This window comes from Heteronotia binoei, chromosome 19 (assembly GCF_032191835.1).
Source record: "Heteronotia binoei isolate CCM8104 ecotype False Entrance Well chromosome 19, APGP_CSIRO_Hbin_v1, whole genome shotgun sequence".
NCBI classification, from domain to species: Eukaryota; Metazoa; Chordata; class Lepidosauria; order Squamata; family Gekkonidae; genus Heteronotia; species Heteronotia binoei.
In genome coordinates this window covers 17,648,786-17,672,720 of record NC_083241.1, presented here as the reverse complement: position 1 = coordinate 17,672,720, position 23,935 = coordinate 17,648,786, and the positions used below count along the sequence as shown (strand labels likewise).

The following is a 23,935-nucleotide window of genomic DNA, read 5'->3' as shown; positions in this document are numbered from 1 at the left end:
AGCCAGTTGCCTCCTTACTGTCTGGGAGCGGAAGGGCGCAAGCGAGACGTCTTGGCGGTGTGAAACCGCCAAGCTGCCCCAAGCCACATCTGGCTTTTTTAAAACAAAAAACTGTTCAGTGCACATGCGCATGACCACTAAAAATGGGAGGGAAACCCGAACTGAGCAACGGGAATGGTGCGCGACAGCTGTCTGATCACACCCATGCTGCCCCATGGACAGGATGGGGGACCACTTGCGGGTGAGTGTGTGGAGGCTTCAGGACGGCTCTTTTTGAGCCAGCCTAATTTGGAACTCCTCCAGTCTGCCCCACATTGCCCATCTGTTATCAGCCTTCAACTCACACAAGCTGTAGGAGCTGCTGTCTTGGTGTTCACAACTGCGAAGTGAGACTGGTGCTCCAATTCAAGTCCCTGTGGGGATTGAGAGACAGTCATTTAGGAGCGGAAAGGGGATCCTTGAGGGCAGAGCAGAGGCATCCACTGTCAACAGAATTGAGGTGGTCACCCTGGTTCCCTCACTCACCTGGTCTATGTCCCCAAGCTGAGCATGGATATCCCGGGCAAGCTCACACAGTAGGCTGACAGGGCTCTTGATGAGAGCATGCAGACTGAAGAGCAGGGTGAGCAGCCCTCTACAGCACTGAGCATCTTCTGTTGGGAGAGGAAGCATTTGGCAAACTTTGGAGGCTTAATGACAGCTCTTCAGAGACCAAGAGACCTGTCTGTTCTACAAAGAAAGAAAGTGGCCTGCAGGCTCATGTGTTCCTGCTCTCTCATACAAATCTCTCCTCCCTCTCTTTTCCAGTTGTAGAGACAATTCTCTGTCTAAGGACAAGTCTATCCCAGTGTTTTTCAGGAACAATAGCTAACTCAACACTTTCCAAGCTATGGTTTGACACTAAGGATCACCAAAATACAGTGGTAAATGCTAACCAGCTGGCTTTAAAAGAGAAAGGGGAGAGGAATTTTTACCAGGCATTGAGAGCCCGTGTGGCATAGCGGATAGAGCACTCTACTAAAGATCTAGGACACCCTGATTTGAGTCTCCACTCAACCATGGAAGCTCACTGGATGACCTTGAGTCAATCACCTTCTCCCAGCCTAACCTACCTCACAAGGTTGTGAGAAAATAGAGGAGCGAGAATGTCAATAATTGGTTCTTGCCAATGTAGTATGCACTCACTATTGAAAATGTTCCTGTGTAGTTCTGTGGTTGTTTGCATCAAATGCTTCAGTGTAGTCATGCTTTTTGTGCTAAGCCTGTATATTATTTCTTTGAAATGATATCATAAGTACTCTCTCTACCCTGGCTAAAGAAAGGCCTCTCTGTGGGCTAAGACACATTTAAGTGCAGCTGTGAAAGTAATCTGTAAAGCCAGAGACAGTAATTTTTGATTCTTCTGAAAGCAGTCTAGGACTGGGAGGGGGGGGCATCTGCCTAAGAATACCTTTTGAACTCTTTTCCAACGCTTGCTTCACACCTAGTTGCTTACATGACTAACGGTTGGGATAAGGTATAAATGTATTGCTTGGCCCTGCTGGATCAGTTCTAACAAAGAACATCTTGACTGTGAGCATGATGCTCATTTAATAAAAGCCTGATTTGAATTATATCAAAGAGGCGGACAGGGCCGGCTCACCCACAAGGCAAACTAGGCATTTGTCTAGGGCACCAGCAGGGCGGGATTGCCGAATTTGGCCTCCCACCTAGGCAAATACCTAGTTTGCCTGCTTCGCAGCCTCCTCCTCCCTCCCTTCCCCACCAGGTCTGAAATGGGATGGGAAGGAAGTGGAGAGGGGGCAGCAGTAGCTACTTTCAGCAGCTTGCTGGTCCTTCCTGCTGCTGCTGGCCTGCTCCCTCAATCTGGCACTGACAGTGAGGGCGCCAGGGGGCCAGCATAGGAGTCAGGAGCCTGCAGCATGGTTTTACCCACCGATCAGCTGGGGGGGGGCGCCTTTAAATAGCCCAGGAGCACAGCGCTAAACCTCCTGTTCCCAGGCATTGAAATAGGCCTGGTGGGGAAGGGAGGGAGGAGACGTGGCCGAGGGGGGCAGTGGGTGCAAGTCTACCTAGTGCGCCATGAGCCCTAGGGCCAGTCCTGGAGGCGGAGTTAATGAGAACTGCGCAGAATTTGACAGAGAAGCTGCTTTGAGTTCCCATAGTAGGGAGGAGCAGGATACAAATAAATGCAAATGTAATGTCAATCTATGATCAGAAGATGGACAGCACTGTATTTCTCCACAAAGAAACATTTAGCCTGTGCACACAGTTTCTCTAACAGCCACTGGTACCTTTTCCTCCATGAATTTCAACAACCTTCCTCCTCCCTCTGCACATACAGGCTAGATTTTTTGGGGGTGTCTTCTAAATTCAGAATTCTTAATGTCCAAGGCAGGTGAATCAAGACTAAATCTTACCCAAGCTGGTTTCCTTGCAGATCTTGACTGTCCAAGATAACAACTGCACATACTGCTTACAAACACCGAGAGAGAGAGAGAGAGAAGCGTTATCTTTTTATTCTAAGCTGCCTTGAGGGTAAGCTTTCAAAATTTGGTTTGAAAGGGAAGGAAGTCATGTAAAAATGAATAAGGGATTAGATAAGCCTGTATTAAAAGCTGATAAAATTTAGACCAAGGGCTTTATACATGTGGTGGCTGGCTGAAATGGCCACAGTGCACACTTGAAAGGGGCTGAGGTCCCAGAGAACCCTATGAATCAGTAGGTTTGTGAATGGAGAGGGAGGCTCTAACACAGAATTTTTAGGATTTCACCAAACTACAATTCCCAGGATTCTTCTGGGGAATAGCTGTCAGTTAAAGTGGCATAAAATCAAAGCTATAGCACAGGTAAGACCCATATTCACTCCTATAAATTGCTTTATCCGTGATTCCATGAGCATCATACATCCAGGAAATGCATCTTCAGATCACAGAATATTTATGAACACAGGGTTGGATCCAGGCTGAATTTCCCAATGGCAGAATGAAACTTTCCAGCCTTCCCCTTGCTACTGCAGCATACCAGTCTCCATGAAATCCCACCCCTGGGGATGGAGGGATGACGGGGTGGGGGGAGGGGGGGTCTGCAGCAGGAAGGGGAGATTGGTGGACATTTCCAGTGTAGTCTGGGCCCAACCCAAAATATCAAATCAGTACAGATGGTCTTTTCAGAAAAAGTTTTTTCATATTCATATAGTCTTGCAGTCATTCCAGAAACCACTAGATGGTTTGCAAAATGAAGCACTGGACCCGGCTATCAGGTTCCATTTTGCTCATCTAAGCATGAGAATGCTTTTGTAATCCTTTCAGAATCAAACAACTACTTCTGAAAGCAATTGTTTAATGAGCTGTATTTTTTTTAAAGTGTTTTTCAAACTCTTTGAAGGGAATATGAGAGTTCCTTGGAAGCATTACCTGGCTTCCCCCAACAGGAAAACTAATCCTGGCTGATAAGCTTCTCTGGAAGACCACCGCTCCACCAACCACTATCCGTTCCAACATTAAACCATCATATGGTTCATATGTGGAGTGGATGAGTCTGAGAGAATAGGCCAGTAGTGCACATGAACTGAGCATGTTCCCTAAAACATGCCACAGCTGCAGCATCTGTGAGATCGGTAGCAGATGTACAAGGATTACCTTAATAAACAATGTGTTGTCAAAAAGAGGCCCTGAAGGCTTGAAAGACTGAAAACCACTGTTTTATGCAATTCTGCCAAAAAAAGAGGGCACAGAAATTGTGTGTCGGGTGGGGGGGGGGCAATTCTCAAGTTTACAAAAACTGTAACCTGAAATCAAGATTCCTCAGTGGACTGCTGAGGTCCAGCCAACACAGATTTCTGACCGTTTCACCTCTTTGGGAGGCGAAGACAAGATGTCAAGGGCTTTTTCAGTCCTGGCTCCAGCCCCTGGAACTCCGCACTAGGGGAAGTCAGAAGAGGCAGATTCCCTCTCACTGTTCACAGGGGGTGGCTTTTAACCGTTCATTTGAAAGACATTTATCTGTCTGTCATGAAATTTTAGTGAACAAAAAACTTCTATACCATCTCATTGCATTACGTTGGCGTTTATATAAAAAAATATTTTATTAGCATTTTGGTGTTTGCGGACTGTTTTTGAAGTTGGTAAGTGGCCCTTTACTTTAAGAAAGCACACCTATAAAATGCGGAAACCCTCCCTGCCCTCCTGAGTAGCTGCGTCCGTACCTGTTGGGAGGAAGGCTCCAGCAACTTGGAAAGGGTCGTAAGAATGGAGATCAGCCAAAGGGCTTCCTTGCTATTGAAGTCATCCTCAGTGTGGCTGAGCTGATTCACAAGTGACCTCTGAGAGGGAGAAACGGGAAGGAAGGACTCTGTGAGCAGACACTCCCCTGCTGGAGATACCATCAGAAAAGGATGAGCTACACATTCCTTGGCCTGAGTAGACAGAGGAGCTGAGAAAAACAGGTTGCTTACCTGTAACTGATGATCTTCGAGTGGTCATCTGTGCAGTCACATACATGGGGTCTTGCCGCAAGCAACGAATCCATACATCGGAGTCTCCAATAGCTCACGTAGAGTGTTTTTTGGCGCGCTTTCCACTCGCCCTGGGGAGCAGGCATCGACTGCTTATGCCTGGAGCGAGCGGGAGGCGCCATTCCCACTCAGTTTCTTCCAGCTGCTACTGACAGTCTACAAAGGTAAAAACCAACGCAGAAAAAGCCAGCAGAGAGGAAGGCTGGGTGGGTGTGACTGCACAGATGATCACTTGAAGATCATCAGTTACAGGTAAGCAACCTGTTTATCTTCATCGTGGTCTCTGTGCAGTCCCACACATGGGTGACTAGCAAGCTAAAAGTCAAAAGGAAGGTGGGTGCTGGCAAGAAAAAAAAAATCATATTCACAATGTATGCATGCACTCACCTGGGGTGATTTCAGTGGAAGATGGACCCGAGGACCGCTTGGCCAAATGAGTCGTCCCGTCTGGCATGAACGTCCAAAGCATCGTGTGAGACGAATGTGGATGGTGAGGACCATGACACAGCAGCACAGACATCCTCTAAGGAGACACCCTTCAGGAAGGCCGAAGAGGTCGAGACTGCTCTAGTCGAGTGAGCCTTATGGCCTTCAGGTAAAGGTTGCTTAGCAACTTCGTAACACAACCAGATTGCAATGGATACCCACTTAGAGAGTCTCTGGGTAGAAATTTTACATCCTCTTTGAGGATTGTCGTAGGCCACAAATAAGTAAGGGTCCTTACGGAACGGTTGTGTACGAGAGAGGTAAAAAGACAAAGCTCTTCTGACGTCGAGGGTGTGTAGAGCTCTTTGTCCAGAGTCCTTAGGATTAGGAAAAAACATGGGCAATGAAGTAGAAGCTGAAAGATGAAATTTCGATACAACCTTGGGTAAGAAAGAAGGATCTGCTCTCAGAACCACTGTGTTCCAACGAAAAACTGTATAAGGTGGGTCAGAGTGGAAGGCACACAAGTCACTGGCCTGCTTGCCAGAAGTGAGAGCAACCAACAGGGCAATCTTCCAAGATAGAAGATTAAGATCCACAGTGGCCAAGGGTTCAAACGGGGGTTTCATAAGTTGTGCAAGAACTAACAACAAACTCCAAACTGGCACAATCGGTTTGATAGGAGGGTGAAGGTGCAACATGCCCTTGAGGAATGATTTGGACAGTCTATGGGAGAAAACAGTCTGACCATCAGTAGGCTCATGGAAAGCAGAAATGGCTGAAAGGTGAACCTTTAAAGAAGAATAGCTGAGACCCAACACCTGTAGAGACAGCAGGTATTCTAGGATCGAAGGGAGAGGTACAGACTGTGGATCAAGTTGTTGAGAGGATGCAAAGGAGCAGAAGCGCTTCCACTTGCACGGGTATGAGCACCTGGTAGAACGTTTTCTGGCATTCAGGATAACTTCCGCTACTCTGGGTGGTAAAGATGTGGCCGAATTCTCCAAGCTATAAGTCCTAGAATTTGGGGGTTGTGGTGCTATACCTGGCCGTGATTCTGGGTGAGGAGATCGTCTGCCAGGGGAAGGAGGCAATAAGTGTGATGGGACATTTGAAGAAGTCTTGTGAACCACGGTTGTTGTGGCCACCATGCGCTATCAGTATGCAGTCTGTACCGTCCCGAACAATTTTGAGTAGAGATCGGGTAATTAGAAGGGTTGGTGGAAAAAGGTAATGAGGACCCCTCCAACTGTGAGCATTGTTGCCTCTCCTGGTATAAAAGAGAGGGCATTTCGAATTGTCCTTCGTAGCAAAAACATCTACTCTTGGAGTCCTGAAGCATGCAAAGATGCGATGCAAGTAGTGTGGATTGAGGGACCATTTGTGGTCGTCTATGCGAATCCTGTTGAGAGAATCAGCCAACACATTTTCTGTCCCTGGAAGGTGAACGGCAGTCAGGTAGATGCTGTTTTTGATGCACCATTCCCAAAGAAAAAGGCTATGCGGCACAGACGGAGAGATCTGGTACCACCCTGCTTGTTCACATAGAAGACTGTAGCCATATTGTCGGTTGTGATCTGGCTTGTCGGTTGATTACAGACAGAAGAAACAATTGAAGAGCCCTGTGAACAGCTAGTTCTAGACAATTTATATGCATAGCCCTCTTGAGCGCAGTCCACAGGCCCCTGACAGTCTTGTCCTCTAAGTGGGTTCCCCATCCCCACTTGGAGGCATCTGTAGTCACGATGACAGAAGGAGGAGGAAGAAAAGGCATTCCGCAAATTAGATTATCTGGTACTGTCCACCAGACAAGGGAGAACTGAACCCTCTGAGGTACCGTGAGAACAGTATCTGTGGTTGTACGTGTGGATGATAGGCACGAACAAACCAAAGCTGGAGAGGTCGCATACGCAGTCTTGCAAAGCAAAGAACAGAGGTTGTTGCGGCCATGAGGCCCAGAAGACGTTGGATGGTAATTGCAGATTGCGTTGGGGCACGTATGACCTCCTGGGCCAATGACCGAATAGTGTGGGCACGATCCCTGGGAAGGAAAACAAGGTGAGGAGAGGTGCAGAGACGAGCACCTATAAACTGTAGGTCCTGTGTTGGGGTGAGGTGAGATTTGGTAGCATTCACACACAGGCCCAAGGAGGCAAGAAGAGAAAGAGTTGTTTTGAGATTCTTCGCCAGTTGATGTGCTGTGGGAGCGATGAGTAATCAGTCGTCTATGTACAGGAACACCAGAATGTTGCGAAGACGCAAGGCAGCTGCGACCACTGCCATGCATTTCGTAAACACTCTTGGGGTGGTGGACAGCCTGAACGGGAGGGATAGATACTGGAAGTGATGTTGTCCCAAGGCAAAGCAAAGATATTTGCGGTGCTGAGGTCTGATGGTCACGTGGAAATAAGCTTCCTGGAGATCCAGGGATGCCATCCAGGAATCCTGCGGAATTAAGGGTAGGATGGATTGGACGGAGATCATTCTGAATTTCTTGTAGACTATCCGCTTGTTTAGTCTCCTGAGATCCAGAATGGGTCTCTTGCCCCCGTCCCTCTTGGGCACCAGGAAATATCATGAGTAGAAACCTGTCCCCCGATGGTGAGGAGGAACAGGTTCTATGGCATTTTTTGGAGCAGGTCCAGAATCTCTTGTTTGAGATGGGGATGGTGGAGTAACAGTGAAATAGTGACGGTGAGGTGGCAAAATGAACTCGATTGCGTAACCTAGGCGGATTATGGTGAGCACCCAAGAGTCCGTGGTGATTGAGCTCCAGGTTGGATAGAACGGAAAAAGTCGTGTTTGATAATAGGGATTCAGCTGTTGGGTGAGATGCAGTGGGAAGTCGAAGAGACTGCTTGGCTGGCTGGGAAGACTTCTTTGTCTGCTGAGAGCGTGGCCTCTGTTGAAAAGGTTGTTTTTGCTGAGGGGTTTTCCTCTTCCAGTAATCGGATTGTTTGGGAGAGTGTTGACGCCTCTGAAAAGATGGTTTCCAGGGCTTGGGTCGGTTGAACTGCTGAGAGGCTGGCTGAGAGACTCCAAGGCGCTTTGCCCTCTTACGGCCGTCATCTACCGAAGTGAGGACTTCATCAGTGGATGCATGAAAGAGGCCAAGGCCATCAAAGGGTAGGTCTTCGATTTATTGTTTGATGTCAGGTTGCAGGTTTGTGGATCTTAGCCAAGCGTGTCTATGCAGTGCCATGGATGAAGCGAAAACTCTAGGTGAGCAGGAAACGGCACGTCTGATGGTGTTTATCTGCTGTTTGGAAACTCGTGAGAGCTCGGAGACTAAGTTGGATGAGACTCTCTGAGAAGTTTCAGGCAGAGAAGGAATGAGAGAAGTAAATTGGTTGGCGAGATTAAATGTATATGCAGAAAAATATACCAGGTAATTGTTAAGCCTGAAATTAGTAGAGGCAAGATTGTAAATTTTGTGAGCCAGGGTGTCCAACTTCCAGCCCTCACGATCAGGAGGAGTAGGATGTCTGGATGGTTTAGCTTTAGTCACAGAGTGCACGATGATAGAGTTTGGAGCAGGATGGGAGGCTAAAAACTTAGAATCTGGAGCGTGTACTCTGTACAGGGAGTCAAAGCGCTTCAAGGTAGGTGGAATCGAAGCAGGTTTGTCCCAGGCCTCACGCAGTCCCTCCAAGTGCACCTGCAGCATAGGTAGGAGTGACCCCACTGAGAAATCCGCCTGAACCAGATCGTGGACTATGTCAGAAACCTTGGGTGAGTTGGAAGGAAGAGTCACATTCAAGGCCTCAGCCATAGTAGTAATCAGATTAAGGTAGGCCTTTGAACCATCTGATGGAGAGAGACGGGCTGATGTGTGGAATCGGAGGCAGGAGATCCAGGAGGATCTTCGGAGTCAGAAGACCCAGAGCTGTCCCCATCGGATTGGGATTCCTCGGTCGCGGGAGAGATTAGAGGTTTGGTAGGTGCTGTCAAGCAAGCAGATTTCAAAGTAACCAGTCCTTGAGTTGAAACAAAGTATGGTTTATTGATAATCTATGTGCTTCTATTGAGCCAGGTATTGGAACTGATACAGAGTAGCAGTAGAATGCATACTTAAAGGTGGCACAAGCTGTTCGAGGCATAAAAGATTCCCAGTATCGAAGAGGTTCACAGACTCAAAGGGTTTCATGGTCTCGAGAAGAGAGATACTCTGGGTCTCGGGTTTGAGAGGGCTCACGGTACCGAGGAGATTCGAAGTCATGGATTCGAGGTGTTAATACTTCACGGTCTCTGTGGGACACGACATCTAATTCATGGTACCGAGAGCAGCGGAAACTCTCATCCGAGGGGGAACGAGAGTAGCAATGGTAAACTCGACGGTGTCTGGGAGATGGAGATCTGGAGAGTGAAGAATACTCATATCGACCCCTCTGGTAATAGTCCTGGTACTCACGGTAAACTGGAGAGCGTGAATGGAAATCACGACGTCGAACCGGTGAGTGAGATCGGACATGTTGGGTGGAAACCTGTGTCGAAGACTCTCTGTACAGAGGAGAGACGCCAATGTCTTGAAAGGATCCTGCCTGTAGCAAAGACCGGGGATGCTCCTGAGAGAAAGTCAGATCCAAACGGGGGTCGGGCTTGAGGATGTCGAAGGGCGCCATGCTATGGACCGAGGGCGAACGAGATCAGACCGGTATAACCTCGACTGCAGCTGGAGAGTGAGGAGTAAGATGAGGCATGTCAGAAATGATGTCGGAGGGCGTTGAAAGCTCTGGTGGAACTAGAGGTTGGATCAGAGCCGAGTGGGTGGAAACCAACGCCATAGATGTAGCTATAGTGATCGAAGTGGTAGTCCTTGGAGAAGTCGTCGGAGTCGACCTTGTCGGATCGCGAGATTTCTTTGGAGCTGAGGCTGATGGATCGGTAAGGCGAGACTTCTTCGAAGCCTTGTGGCCGGTGTCGGAGTGCTTGGATGCTCTCTTGTCGGACTTATGCTTCTTATGGAGTTGAGTAGCTGACGCAGCCGAAACTCCCACTCGGTGTGGGGGAGGCGGTGAATCAGAGCTGGGCATAACCCGGAGAGATTTTTCGAGCAGGAAAATTTGAAGTCTAGCCGCTCGATTTTTTCGCGCCTGTTTACCAAAGTTGGCACAATGGGGGCAAGTATCTACCCAATGAGCTTCACCCAAGCAGAAAAGACAGTACGAGTGTCTGTCTGAAGTAGGCATTTTAGATCCACACCTTCGACACTTTTTGAAAGCAATTTTCCCTTCCATTCGCTCCGGACAAGGGAGGGGAGGGTGGGGAGAAAAACAGGGAAAGGAAAGCGCAGAAACAAGGGCTTAAAAAAAATTTTTTTTATAAGGACAAAAAATAACAGACGAATGGAGATAAGAGAAAAGGAGAATACGATACCAAACAGGAGAAGACGAGCTGGGGAGAGAGGAACGCAAGGTAGGTGTTGTCCGGGCGGCGGAAAGGAAGAAACAGTGGGAATGGTGCCTCCCGCTCACTCCAGGCATGTGCAGTAGATGCCTGATCCCCAGGGCGAGTGAAAAGCGTGCCAAAAAAAGCTCTAGGCAAGCTATTGGAGACTCCAAGGTATGGATTCGTTGCCTGCGGCAAGACCCCATGTGTGGGACTGCACAGAGACCACGATGATCATGGCTGTTCCAGAAAGTCAGTTTTTAAATACTGTGTTAATAGCTTGTTGATTTTCAACTATTTAAATTTATTTTTTTAACAGTTTCTCACTTTCCCTAGCAAGCAAGAGACCCTCTGGCAAGGTCAGCAAATCTTTTCTTCCATTTGCCCTACATTTATTTACTTCTCACAGACACTCCAAAATTCAAGATGATGATGATGAAGATACTGGATTTATATCCTGCCCTCCACTCCGAAGAGTCTCAGAGCGGCTCACAATCTCCTTTACCTTTCTCCCCCACAACAGACACCCTGTGAGGTGGGTGGGGCTGAGAGGGCTCTCACAGCAGCTGCCCTTTCAAGGACAACCTCTGCAAGAGCTATGGCTGACCTAAGGCCATGCCAGCAGGTGCAAGTGGGGGAGTGGGAATCAAACCCGGTTCTCCCAGATAAGAGTCCGCACACTTAACCACTACACCAAACTGGCTCTTCTTAAATATATTACTTAAATATACTAAAACACCATTTACAAATATCCCGTTCCTAAAAATGCCCTCCAGAAAAATTCTGTTTGCACATTCTACAGAAGGATGCTAGCATGGGACCCAGCGGAACTTTGGCTTTAGATTTCTGCAAGTGTTAAGAAAAGAGGGCCCAGTTAAGTGGGGATCCTTCCAAGCTGTTCAGCACCAAAGCAGCTTTTCCATCGCTAACCTGAAACTGTCGGATCAGGAATCCAGTCTTCGCGGTAACGTTAATGTCTGCTGCCTCCTCTTCTCCATCTTCGTCGGCAGGATCTGCCAGGGAGAATGAAGGGATAGCAACAAAGTTTAAACGGACAGCAGAAAAGAGTCATTATAGTTGAACATACTGCACTTCAGCCATAAAAAAGGCAGAATATAAATATTTAAATAAATAAATAAATATAATTTGAAAAGCAACGGGCATCTTTTAGGCTCTGATGAGGTTTTGAGAGAGTCATGCCGAGCTGGCTTTGCGATCCAAGGCTCTCAGACATATTTATTTGATATCCTGCTTTTCAACTATAATACCTTACACCACTTAAAACGGGTGTCGAACCCATTTGTTATGAGGGCCGGATCTGACATGAATGAGACCTTGTTCGGCTGGGCCATGTCAGGCCAGGCCATGTCCCTATTTAAGATTAGGTAGCAGAGATAGAAACTTTATAAAGGACAGACAGACACAATTAAATATATTTTTTTAAAAATTTAAAACTTGCTTAAAATGTTAGCACGTTGGTCTTAAAGGTGCTTTCTTTGTATTTCTCCCATGGGATCCAGGGAACTGGGCAAAGGAAGCTCTGGTCTTTCCTTCCTTCCCCAGGGGACGGGGGGGGGGGAGCCTCCGCCAATAGAAGGAAGAGAGGCTTGGCTCAGTAGCTCTGCTGTGCGATTCAGAGAGCCTGGAAAAACAAGCTCTGCCTCCCCCCGCCCTCCACCCCAAGGGAGAAGCCTCAGCCAATGGAGAAAAAAAAGGATAGCACTCTTGCAATATTTTGTTTATTTAACTATTTCTGATAACTGACACCTCTTGCTCTGAATGATTGCATCAAAATCTGGAATCAATGTCTGTGCTGTGGCAATCTTGAGTATGCTGTTCAGGTGTGCATCTGTAAGTTGCAACCCTATGTTTGATTGATTGACATTCACTACAGAAATCTCATGGTCAATGCTTTGAGCCTAAGACTGAGGGGGAAACATTAAATGGCTGGGCAGCTTTTGTACATAAGCTGCTTTATGTGCTGGTCTGTCCAGGTGAAGTTTCTCTGTGAGTTTGGTGTCACTGGCTTGTTCTTGAGCTGTTCCATAGACTCTGTAGTTGTTTTTTCCAGAGAAAGCACTGGGGAGACCTTTGGGGCAGGGGGTCTGTAACTGAGACCCTAGAAATGTTACCTGCTCCCAATTTGGAGAGATTGTAGAGAAGCAGGTGGTAGGGGCAGGTTCTCTCTGTGTTTGGTGCATGTAGCTTGCAGGGAGCCCATTCTATACACTTTTGAACCTGTGCCTGACATTTTCCCCAAAAAGTACATTCCTGGCTACACCTTAGTTTTGTTGGGTTTGCAGTGCACTGGTTCTGCTGGAGCTGCAAAAATGCCCCCCCCTCCCCAGTTTCTACTGCAGAGATTCTCAGGGGCTTTGATTCTGTTCTGCTGAGTTTCTCTTGCCCTCGCTTTATTGTTGTTGTTATTATTTTGCTTTCCTCCACCCTCCACTGAAAACAATGGATGGAAGCACTTTCTTCGGGGAGGCTGTAACTTGGACCTCATAAATCTAATCCTCATCAAACTTAGCATGTAGGTAGAAGAGAGTCAGCCGTAACCTGTGCCTGTCATTTCCCCAGAAAGCACTTTCCTGGGAGCACCTTATTTGGGGGGCCATAACTTAGACCCCATCAATGCAATCACCAAACCTAGAAGGCAGGTAGAGGAGAGTCAGCCAGAGATCCCCGGCAAGTTAGCTATCTCTAGCATGCTGGGGGTTGGGGGAGGCCTGTTGCACCACACCACAAACCTCACCAATTTGTCAAAAAGTTTGCGAATGTCCATGGTTTGCACACCATGCATGCCACAAACCAAACCGTACCTCCTGGTTCATGCCCATCCCTAATTCTAAGAGCAAGCCTTCTGACCAGCTTCTCAGTGCCCACAGGTACAATTCAGAAGAAAAACTAGCACAAATGCCTACCCAAGGCCTGTAGAAACTGAGGGAGCTTTGGCTGATAACGAAGTTGCATTGTGTTAAAGATCCGCAGCAAGCCCTCCAAGCACAGCAATGAGATGCTCTTGCTTTTCTCCTTTTTCCCCGATTCTTCAGCAGCAGTTGGGATCGAAGTATACCTCCAGAGCAGGACTCTATATGGTGGTGGAGGGGGGAGAAGATAGAGAGTGTCTGGGGTGCTCCAGTATACTTGATGGCCCAGAGTGAACACTAGGAACCAGCACAGCTGTCTGAACAAACTAAACATCCAGCACTAATCAAACAGATATGCACCTTCTCTCTTTGAGTGTACCCATTCCTTCCACTCAACATGTCCCAATTAGGCCTGCACAGCTTGTGATTCTGACCTTTTACTAAGGGTCTTGCTGCCTGTCTCATGACCTGCCTAGAGAGCACAGCTCCCTGGTTTGCAGTTCCCCACCTTTTGCACTCTCCATGTGGGCAGCACACCCAGGAGGTAAGTCAGATTTCACACATAGCTCATCAGCTGCACTCCGCTTAGCAAAAAATAACCAATGTCTGACAGGTACATTCAGCCTTCTCTTAGTGGATCCCAGGACAAAAGCCTTTCTCTTCTACAGTCTTCCTCAGCGGCACAACCTTAGCTACTTAGCCTGAAAGAAAAACCAAATTGTTGCACAAACCACAATATATCCTGGCATCTGAATGCAGCTGCATTTAAGAAATATGCTCTGCCACAGCGATCTTCAACTCACAGGCCAGCACCCTTTTGGAAGGGCCTGGTGCTTGGGCACCTGTGTAGATAGCTGGCTCTATCCTCGCCTACATTTTGAGAGGAGCACCAGGGGATGAAGCAAGGTTACTCAAAAGGAGAGAGGCTTGCTTCTTGGCTCAGATTCTCACTACCCATTTTCCCTGGCTGCCCATGGTCCAGCCCCCCTCTCTTCTAGTCATGTGATTGCAATGGCATGTGCTCACAGTTCAGTGGGTCCGATGATACTGTTTCAGGGTGAACCCATACCAAATCCCAAGGCTGCACACTGCAACTCACCGAGTGATTTTGCAAAGGTTTTGGAAAATCTTCTCTTGGTTCTGCCCATCTGGCCCATCTGTCTGCCCTGTCTCCTCCAACTGTTGCACCTTCTGCAGTGCCACGCTGACAGCATAGCGTAGGAAGTCGTTGCTGACACGTAGTATGGCCAAGCTCTCCTCGTGGTTCTGAGAACAGTCCCTACAAAGTTACAAGGAAATAAATGGATGATCTTTCTGGGTGTGGGGTATGATATGTCCCAATGATTTCTGCCTCTCACACGTACATACGTGATTTTAGGAGATTTGCTGTAGAATGTAACTGAACAGAAAAGAGGAAAAGTCCCAGATTGCAGAAAGGGTCTTGCCAATACTGATCCTGGGGTATCTAAATGAACATTTCCACATAGTACCCAGGCTTGTATCGTCTCTTGTAGTCTGCAGAAGATACCAGAAAATATAGGTATCTTTATTGTTTTCCTCATTGTTACTCAGAAAATTAAGAAGGGGAGAGGAAGAGGCAGATGTTGAGAAAAGAGAGGCCTGGCATCATAAATCAGGTGTAATTCTCTGTTGTCAGTGACTTGAGCAGCCTTGGCTGTTTTAATGGACGAAGAGGTTCTAGACTCTTTCATGTGCAGTGAAGATAAACAAAAGTGCAAAAAAGAGAGAAAGGTAGTAGGATTAATTAAAGAACACGCAGTTGGAAACATGAGGAAATTGGCCAACATCAGTAAAAGGTAATGGTATGATTGATCAAGAGGAGCCCCATGGCACAGAGTGGTAAGCTGCAGTATTGCAGTCCAAGCTCTGCTCATGACCTGAGTTCAATCCCGGCAGAAGCTGGGTTCAGGTAGCCAGCTCAAGGTTGACTTAGCCTTCCATCCTTCCGAGGTTGGTAAAAGTGAGTACCCAGCTTCCTGGGGGTAAAGTGTAGATGACTGGGGAAGGCAATGGCAAAACACCCCATAAAAAGCCTGCCACCCCAGAGTCAGAAACGACCTTTACCTTTTTATGATAGACCAACCATCTATCTCAGCTTATCCTACCTCATAGGGTTGTTGTGAGGATACAACTGGGAGAAGGGGGCACACCACATACACAGCCCTAAGTTCTTGTAAAAAGGAAGCAAGATTTAAAATGCAAATTAGCAAACACTGAGAGACTAAGAGCAAGGAGGGTTATGGCAAACTTCAAATTCAGATATCTAAGCAGGTGTGGCCTAACTAGCTTGGGAGCCATATGTGGTTCTTTAATAATAACAATAAATTTTTATTTATACCCCGCCTTCCCCGCCTAGGCAGGCTCAGGGCGGCTTACAGGACATGGTATAAACGATGTTATAACAATAAAAACAAGATATACAATTACAATACAATTCATAAATTAAATATTATTAAATAAATAATCTAAAACCAGTATAACTTAATTGTGCCACAATCTCAATATGTACAAAGATGGCTTGATGTTACTACCAGGTTCTATTTTAGAAAGCTAGTTGGAAGAGGGCGGTTTTACAAGCCCTACGGAACTGATTGAGATCCCGCAGGGCCCGTACCTCCTCTGGTAGCTGGTTCCACCATTGGGGTGCCTGTATCGAGAAGGCCTGCTCTCTAGTTGTTTTTAATTTGGCCTCCTTTGGCCCAGGGATTTCCAGAAGATTTTGTGAACTAGATCGCAGTGCTCTCTGGGGAACATATGAGGAGAGGCGGTCCCTAAGGCAGGCAGGACCTAGGCCATATAGGGCTTTAAAGGTAATAACCAGCACCTTGTAACGAACTCGGTACACAATTGGCAGCCAGTGCAGTTCCCGCAGCCTAGGCCGTACGTGTTCCCACCGAGGTAGTCCCATTAACCGAGGTAGTCCCATTAACAGTCTGGCTGCTGCATTCTGCACTAGCTGCAGTTTCCGAGTTCGGTACAGGGGCAGCCCCATGTAGAGGGCATTACAGTAGTCTAACCTCGAGGTCACTATTGCCAGGTCGCCTCGCTCTAGGAAGGGAGCCAACTGCCTCGCCCGCCTAAGATGAAAAAAGGCGGACTTGGCAGTGGCTGCTATCTGGGCCTCCATTGTCAGGGAGGACTCCAGTAGCACTCCCAAGCTCCTGACCCTGCGCACTGGTACCAGTGGAGCACCGCCAAAAGCTGGAAGGATCCCTCCCTCTGGACTGCCGCGACCTAGACAAGGGACCTCTATCTTCGCTGGATTCAATTTCAGCCCACTCAACTTGATCCAATCTGCCACGGCTTGCAACGCCTGGTCCAGATTTACAGGGACATCGCCAGCTCGGCCGTCCATCAATAGATAGAGCTGGGTGTCATCAGCATACTGGTGACAGCCCAGCCCATATCTCCGGGCAATCTGGGCAAGGGGGCGCATGTAGATGTTAAATAACATTGGGAAGAGAACTGCCCCCTGAGGCACCCCACAATTAAGTAGGTGTCTCTGAGACAGCTCTCCCCCAATCGCCACCCTTTGTCCCCAACCCTCAAGGAAAGAGGAAAACCACTGTAAGGCTAACCCCCGAATCCCTGCGTCGGCGAGGCGGCAGGTCAGTTGCCAGTGATCAACCATATTGAATGCAGCCGATAGGTCTAACAACAGCAATACTGCCACACCGCCTCGATCCAGATGTTGCCAGAGATCATCCATGAGGGTGACCAATACTGTCTCTGTCCCATGGCCTGGGTGGAAGCCAGACTGGAATGGATCCAGGGTGGAAGCGTCATCCAGAAAACTCTGCAGCTGCAATGCAGCCCTCTCTATAACTTTGCCCAAAAAGGGCAAATTTGAGACCGACTGGTAATGCGCCAATTCAGCTGGGTCTGATGTTCTTTTTCAGGAGGGGGCGGACCACTGCCTCTTTCAGAGGGGTTGGAAAAAGACCCTCCGAAAGAGATCTATTTATGATGTCCCGTATAGGACATCTCAGCTCCTCCTGGCTGGCTTTAATTAGCCAGGAGGGGCACGGGTCCAGATCACAAGTTGTTGGACGTGCAGTAGCAAGGATTCTGTCAACCTCCTCCAAGCCTAGGAGGTCGAAACGATCCAGGGTCAAACCAGAAGACAGGTACGGACCCTTGGGTTCACATACTGTATCCAATATGGCAAGGCAGTCGTGGCGGAGCGATTGGACTTTGTCTGCAAAAAATTTCGCAAAAGCCTCACAGCCTATCTCTAATTCCTTAACATTTGGCTTGCCTTGTGGCAGTGTGTGTCAAGCATGGCTAATTCTGATCAGTAACTGATGGTTTTAGGGCCTGGGTAATATCACAGAGAACCAAATGTTGTTAGTTTATTATGCTTTCCTGGCTCCTCTCTTGTTTTATGACTGTTAATTAGAGGGAACAAAGTAATCAGCACCTTCCCATGAATCCTTCTCTGGGAGGATGAGCCATCTGGGCACTGCAAGGCCGAATGCCTGATAACGCCCTGGGAATGTATGTAGTTTTGATATTCTATGTGTGAATGTTCTCCTTCTTCCCCTCCCCGTAGGAATCCCTTTGAAGTGTAGCTTAAGAGTTGTGTATCAATGTATTGGTTTCATTCTTCTCAAGCAACGGCTTGAGCCCAAGTATCAGTCTGTCAATAAACGTAGTCTTTATATCAACTTTGACTCGTCATTGAACCCGCATGCTTGACGGTGTGGTGAGATTCCGAATTGTCCTAAATAACTGTGCCAGGCGCGAATCTGCAGACGCAATCTTAGCCGCAAAGTACATCTTCTTTGTAGCCTTGACTGCCACCTCATAGGACCTCATAAGCTCCCTATAAGATGCTCTAGTCGCTTCATCATGGGTATGCCGCCATTGCCTCTCTAGCCGTCTGAGACCTTGTTTCAGCTGGCGTAATTCCGGGGTATACCATGGAGCCAGCCTAGTCCGAGGTCGCAGAGGGCGTCGAGGTGCAATCTCATCGATGGCCCTGGAGATCCAGCTATGCCAGGTCTCAACCAGGTCATCGAGGGAATTGCCAGAGTGCCAGAGTGCCGTTCCGGGTCCATCTGGCTCTGCGGGCAAGCCGTAATCAGCTTGTAGCCTAGACAGGTTTGGAGTGGAACGTCCACACGAGCCCTAAGGGCGAGGTGGTCTGACCATGGCACTGCTACTGCGGTTATATCGTCCACCATGACCCCGGCCGCAAAGATCAAGTCTAACATGTGCCTGGCCTGGTGGGTGGGGGATGTAACGAGTTGAGAGAGTCTCAGCGTCGCCATGGATGACACTAGAGGCCGGGTCATCAGCATGGACGTTGAAGTCACCCAGGATCATCAGCCCTGGGTGTTCCAACACCCAGCCTGCCACAGCCTCAAGCAGGGATGGTAAGGCGTTGGCCGGTGTGCTAGGTGAACGGTACACCATCCAAATCGCCAACCCCTCTCCAACCTCCCACACCAGACCGGCACATTCAATACCTTCGATCCTTGGGGCCAGGAGCACCCTAAAGGAGTAAGCCTCACGTATGAACAATGTCACTCCCCCCCCCCGCCCACTAGTCTGTGATTGGTGAAAGACCGAGTAACCTGGGGGAGCTGTTTGTGAGAGGGCCACTGTGTCTCCCTCTCGAACCCAGGTCTTGGTCACACAAGCCAGGTCCATGTCCTGCTCGAGTAAAAACTCTCAAAGGACAGAGGTCTTATTATTAATGGACCTGGCATTGCATAACACCAATGATGGAGGCAGGTCATTCAGCCTGACCCTGTTACCTGTCACCCTCGGGATGGGACACAGACTGGAAGGTGATCGAGCACGAACTGGTCTCAGTCCCCTTCCCTTATATCGTTGTCTGTTCCCACCGTCATACCTCCCCCTCCCCAGGAGCATTGGAATCCCTAGGCCAGTCATCCCCCGCTAGTGGTAACTGTTGTTGTCGTAGCCACCACCACTAGTGCCCGTTAACACCGCCCTTAAATAACTCCCCAGTCCACTCCACCACGCCAGATCCCAATTTTCAAATCAACCCAATCAAGCCCACCCCACAATCTCCCTTTGTGTATTAATTGATAAAACACATAATTTAAATCTAATGGCAATATTTGACTATAATCCCACCCTAATAACCACCCTCAAATTAATTTGCCAAAAAATTATATAAATCAGACCCAATCAATACAACAACAACTAATCAAGCGAATTAATTGACCTAAACTCAAATTATACTAGCAGTTCATGAGTGGATGGAGGTAGAATATTGCAAGGAAAGTGCTATTGTGCTAATCAGTGCAAGTTCTTCTAGGTTTGAAATAAAATGCGGAGTGGAGTGCTGGGTAAATAAAGTGCAGAGTCAGGTGCAGGCGTCGAAATAATGCCGCGTTGGATGTAATACTGAAAGCAGCGGTCACACGCCAGGGTATAAGATGACACATATTGAGAGTCCAAGAGTCCTCGACCAATGCTCCCGGCGCAACCCGGCAGGCCCGGGGGGGTGAAAGTATGGCTCTTGAAACCCCAACTGCCCCATCAGCTAGCTTTTTGTCTCTTTTAAATCACTTTTCCAAGTCAAGCCAACTGGTGGCTCAGAGAATGCATTTCAAGTTGCTTTCTTTCCATCTATTTGCCTTCCTATCTTCATCTTGCAGCTCTCAAACATCTGATGTTTATTCTATGTGGCTCTTATGTTAAGCAAGCTTGGCCACTCCTGTATCTAAGTCTTTATTACGGACTTCCCTGTCTTAGTATGGGGGGATGAGTCCTCACTGGAAGAAGACAACTTTTCCTTTCCTCAAGCCCTGCCTTGGCAGACCCTTCTCATTCACTGGGGTCTCAGAGGCTTTCTGAAAGGACCCTTAGACAGGACTGATGCCACCTCATGCCTGGAGGCCCGAGCATGGAACTGTCTACAACCAGACTCTCCATGGTCTCCTGAAACACCCAGGAACAGAGGTGGCAAAGGGCTACCTACAGCTGAGGCATGGACCAGGTACAGAAAAGTGCACCAGACAGTCCGCAGCCTCCCGTCTGCTAAGGAAATGCTGGAAGAGTTATCACAGTAACTGGGCCCCAGTACTCCTGCAATCTTGCTGAGTATCCCACCAGTTACCTGACCTGCTTTGCATCTATTCCTGTTGCCTAAGCCTGAACTGAGACCTTAACTTTGTGGTGTTTGACTGTTTCCTGAGAACCCCTATTGTCAGACCCTTAGGTTACTGGGAACTGCCTCCCAATGGGTAGCCACAATAGTCTTGCAAGCGAAGGAAAAACTCTTACCTGAAGAGACTTGTGAGCAAGGTGGAGATGAAGCCCATAGAAAGGAAGCTTCGGGCCATTTTATTTGCTGATGAGGACTTGTTCCTTCCACCTTTCTCTTTCAGGATGTCACTAAGACTGGTGTAGCACTTGAACAGGCCCAAAACGTCTTCTGATGTGCTCTTGCTGCCACAACACAATTTCCAAAGAAAAGGAAAATTCAAAACCTTCAAAACAGTAGATCAAAATCTCATGATTTTTCAGAGGCTGCTGGTTTCCACCTAAGGATTATTAGTGGTGGAATGGAATGCCCAGCAGAGTATCCGAGAAAGCCAGCAAGGTATACATGAGGGCCAGTGTGTTGTAGTGGCAGGCAGCCATCATGCTGGACCAGGAGTTAAGATCCCTCCTCCGCTGCACAGCTGCCTCAGCGTTCTTGGGCCCGTCACAGCCCAGCCCACCTCACAGGGCTGTTGTGAAGATAAATAGGGAAAGAGAGAAGCATACACACTCCCCATAGCTCCTTCAAGGAAGGGCAGGATAAAAATGTGCTAGATTTTTAAGTGTAATTTATAGGGGCGTGGCTCTCCACTCCACTGCCAGCTTGAGTTCCCAACTGAGTCACCCTTTCTCTACCATCTGTCTAGAAATAACAATAACATTCTCTTGTGCAGAACCAGTGGCACAAATCCTGCACATGGCTTCTGCTGGTGTAAAATATTAGGGTTTTTTTGTCTAAATTATTAATTTTCTGCAGGATTTCTGTAAGTAGATTTGAGTGCCCAGTGGGGAGAAAAGTTAGGCAAAAACACCTAAATAAATAAATTCTAAAAATCAAACATGGAAGGAAGAAGGAGAAAGACACAGATTTTCCACCTTAAAACTGCAAGTATTCCAAACCCTTTTGTTCCTTACCTGAAGTTACCTGTGCTAAAATTGTACTCGATCAAGACTTCACAGACCCCCATCACCAAAATGGCATAAATATTGTTCTTCACGCCCACTCCAGTAGTCTGAGAAAAATCCGCTGATTTATCCTGAACAATAAAACCAAAGAAATTAAGATTTCCTTCCCAAATGCCCCACAAGAGGGTAGGTCCATCTCTTTCCCTGTTCCCTCATGCCCAAGTTACCAGTTCAAAATCTTCCAGTTCACTCTTGATCATTCGCCGTGTGATGGACACCAACATCTCACCCAACTCTTGGTGGAACCCAACCTCTTCTTCATTGTCCTCCTCCTCCTCATCAGCCTGTTGGCGGAGGACTGAAGTGTTTTTATACCAAGACAGGCAGTGTTGGATGCAGCAGAGGAGGTGAACCTAATAGAATTGGGACATGGCCAAAATGCAGAATGCTCAAATGTCCTGTTAATCTCCATGGAACTATGTCAGATTCTGTCCTCATATTGCAGATGGAAGATGGAGGACCAAGAAGCTCACCTGTGATTCCGTTTCTGCCTAGAAATCTGCTAAAGATGGCTGTGACTCCACAATGAGGAATGCAAATAAATGGGGTGGGGGTGGGGCTCAAAACCTCATTTGAAAAGATTAGACAAGAGGAATGACTTTGGTTTCCATATGGCTTTGAGGAGGCAGTTTTCATATTGTGCTCTGGGAAGAAGATCAGTAACTGAGCTTTCCTGAAACACAGTTTGCCCTTCAAATTCAATATTTCACTACAATGCGGAGGAACGGCATGAGTCTTGGATTATGTACCAAGACACGCATTCTCAGTGGCAAAGCTTGGCCAATTGCTGCATGTAATGTGTGCATTTGTACCTAGAATTAGAATGCTTCAGAATCCTCTGCAAAGACAACCAGATGCATGCAAGGGTTCTGTAGCACACAAGCCAATGTTCTCTCTCTCACACGCACATACACACACATCACAGTTTTAAAGGACTACTTGGGAACCTTAGAGAAGGATAAGGAAAAGACTGCTATAATCATTACAATTACACAAGTAAGTCCTGATACTCATGAGATAGATGATAGATAAACAGATATAGATATATATAGTGATATGTGTGTGGCATGTATTAAATAAACTATTAACTAGCTTATTTAATACATGCCACATATATATCACTCCTCAAAAAGGTGGGGGAGAGAAAAAAGCCAAAGTATTCTGGGGTGTGGAGTAAATTTTAGCAATAAAATTCATGAAAACAAAGACATACTATCAACAGCAATATCAACAAGGAATCGAGGGAGGATAGGGAAGGCCAACATTACATTTCAGGTTCAATCAGAGTATTCCCCCTACAGAATTTTTTGGAATTTACCGCATACCACAGGGGAAAGACCTCTACTACTCCCTCTTTCCCTTAAGTACCTGGGATCTGCCAACAAGAAAAAAGAAAAACTCCAAATTCACATACAAACTAAAGAGGGAGAGGAAGGGGTCAGAACAAATCCATATACATGTCACTGCATACAAAAGAAAATATATTTTTTAAAAATATTCTGGGATGTGGAGTAAACTTTAACACTAAAACTCATTTTAAAAAGCTACCCAATCAAAGGAAGCATCAACAGAAAATCAGGGCAGGAAAGGTTACATCCCAGGTTTAATCAGAAAACTACCTGCGGGCCTTACGTCCCGAATAAATTTGTTTGGGACTGAGGTGTGATTGAATAAAATAATTGTTTTGTATAAAAAAGAGGGGGGGGGGAGAAAACTATCCCCACAAAATACTTTAAAAACTACCCTATACCACAGGAGGAGAACCTCTTCTACACCCTCCCTCCCTGAAGTACCTGGAATCTGTCAGCAAAAGGGAAAAAAAGATTCCGAAGTCACCTACCAAATGTTTTTTTTGGGGGGGTGGGGCTGCACAGAGACAAGGAAGAGTCCAGAGCAATGGGCTTGCCATTTCAAATTCATATATGTTCTAAAGGTGGCGGGAGGGGGGGGGAGGAGGAAATGCCAAAAACAAAGGGCTCACCTTCCTAAAACCACTTTGCAAAGGAAATGGCAAATAAATAACAAATAAAACCAATTACACTACAAGGCAAATTTACCAGACCAACTAGTGTCCTTATTATAGGGAAGGATAAAGACAGCTACTTCCAATACTAACATTTCTACTGAATAACTGTATTCATGGCTACCACCTTTTGATTTTAGATCAAATCTGAATACGGAGCTTGAATACTTCCACTAAATTAGCTATTACTATATATTTCTCTCCCTAAACACTTTCTGCTTCATCCTAGTACTATGTACGTTTTCATTTCTGTTCTTGTAAATGCTTCCTCAGGAGGATTAGATTGAATTTTAAGGTTCCTTATCCATTCTTCCTGCCATTCTGTAATCTTCTTAATAATCACCTGTTTCCTCATCCTGATATTGGGGCTTTCAGGACTATCCTGTTGCTCAAGAGCCATGGGTGTCTCTTCCGGTGACTGTGTCGACCCCTAAGCTTCCAGACTGTTTTCTTGCCATTCATATATCGCTGAAGATATTCCAG

The 23,935-nt window shown here is 47.1% G+C and overlaps 1 protein-coding gene across 2 annotated transcripts in view; it reads right to left on the bottom strand.

Annotated features, from left to right (window-relative positions):
- FANCI (FA complementation group I) overlaps positions 1 to 23,935 on the bottom strand; it is a 77,878-nt gene that overhangs the window by 12,082 nt on the left and 41,861 nt on the right. For both annotated transcript variants that reach the window (XM_060260262.1, XM_060260261.1), the window contains 10 exons: positions 21,597 to 21,782; positions 21,379 to 21,500; positions 20,485 to 20,649; positions 14,300 to 14,479; positions 13,255 to 13,421; positions 11,261 to 11,343; positions 4,208 to 4,324; positions 2,421 to 2,472; positions 526 to 653; positions 345 to 413 (listed from right to left, as the gene is read on the bottom strand). In XM_060260262.1, the coding sequence (XP_060116245.1) occupies positions 345 to 413; positions 526 to 653; positions 2,421 to 2,472; positions 4,208 to 4,324; positions 11,261 to 11,343; positions 13,255 to 13,421; positions 14,300 to 14,479; positions 20,485 to 20,649; positions 21,379 to 21,500; positions 21,597 to 21,782 (1,269 nt within the window). The remainder of the gene's footprint in view (positions 1 to 344; positions 414 to 525; positions 654 to 2,420; positions 2,473 to 4,207; positions 4,325 to 11,260; positions 11,344 to 13,254; positions 13,422 to 14,299; positions 14,480 to 20,484; positions 20,650 to 21,378; positions 21,501 to 21,596; positions 21,783 to 23,935) is intronic.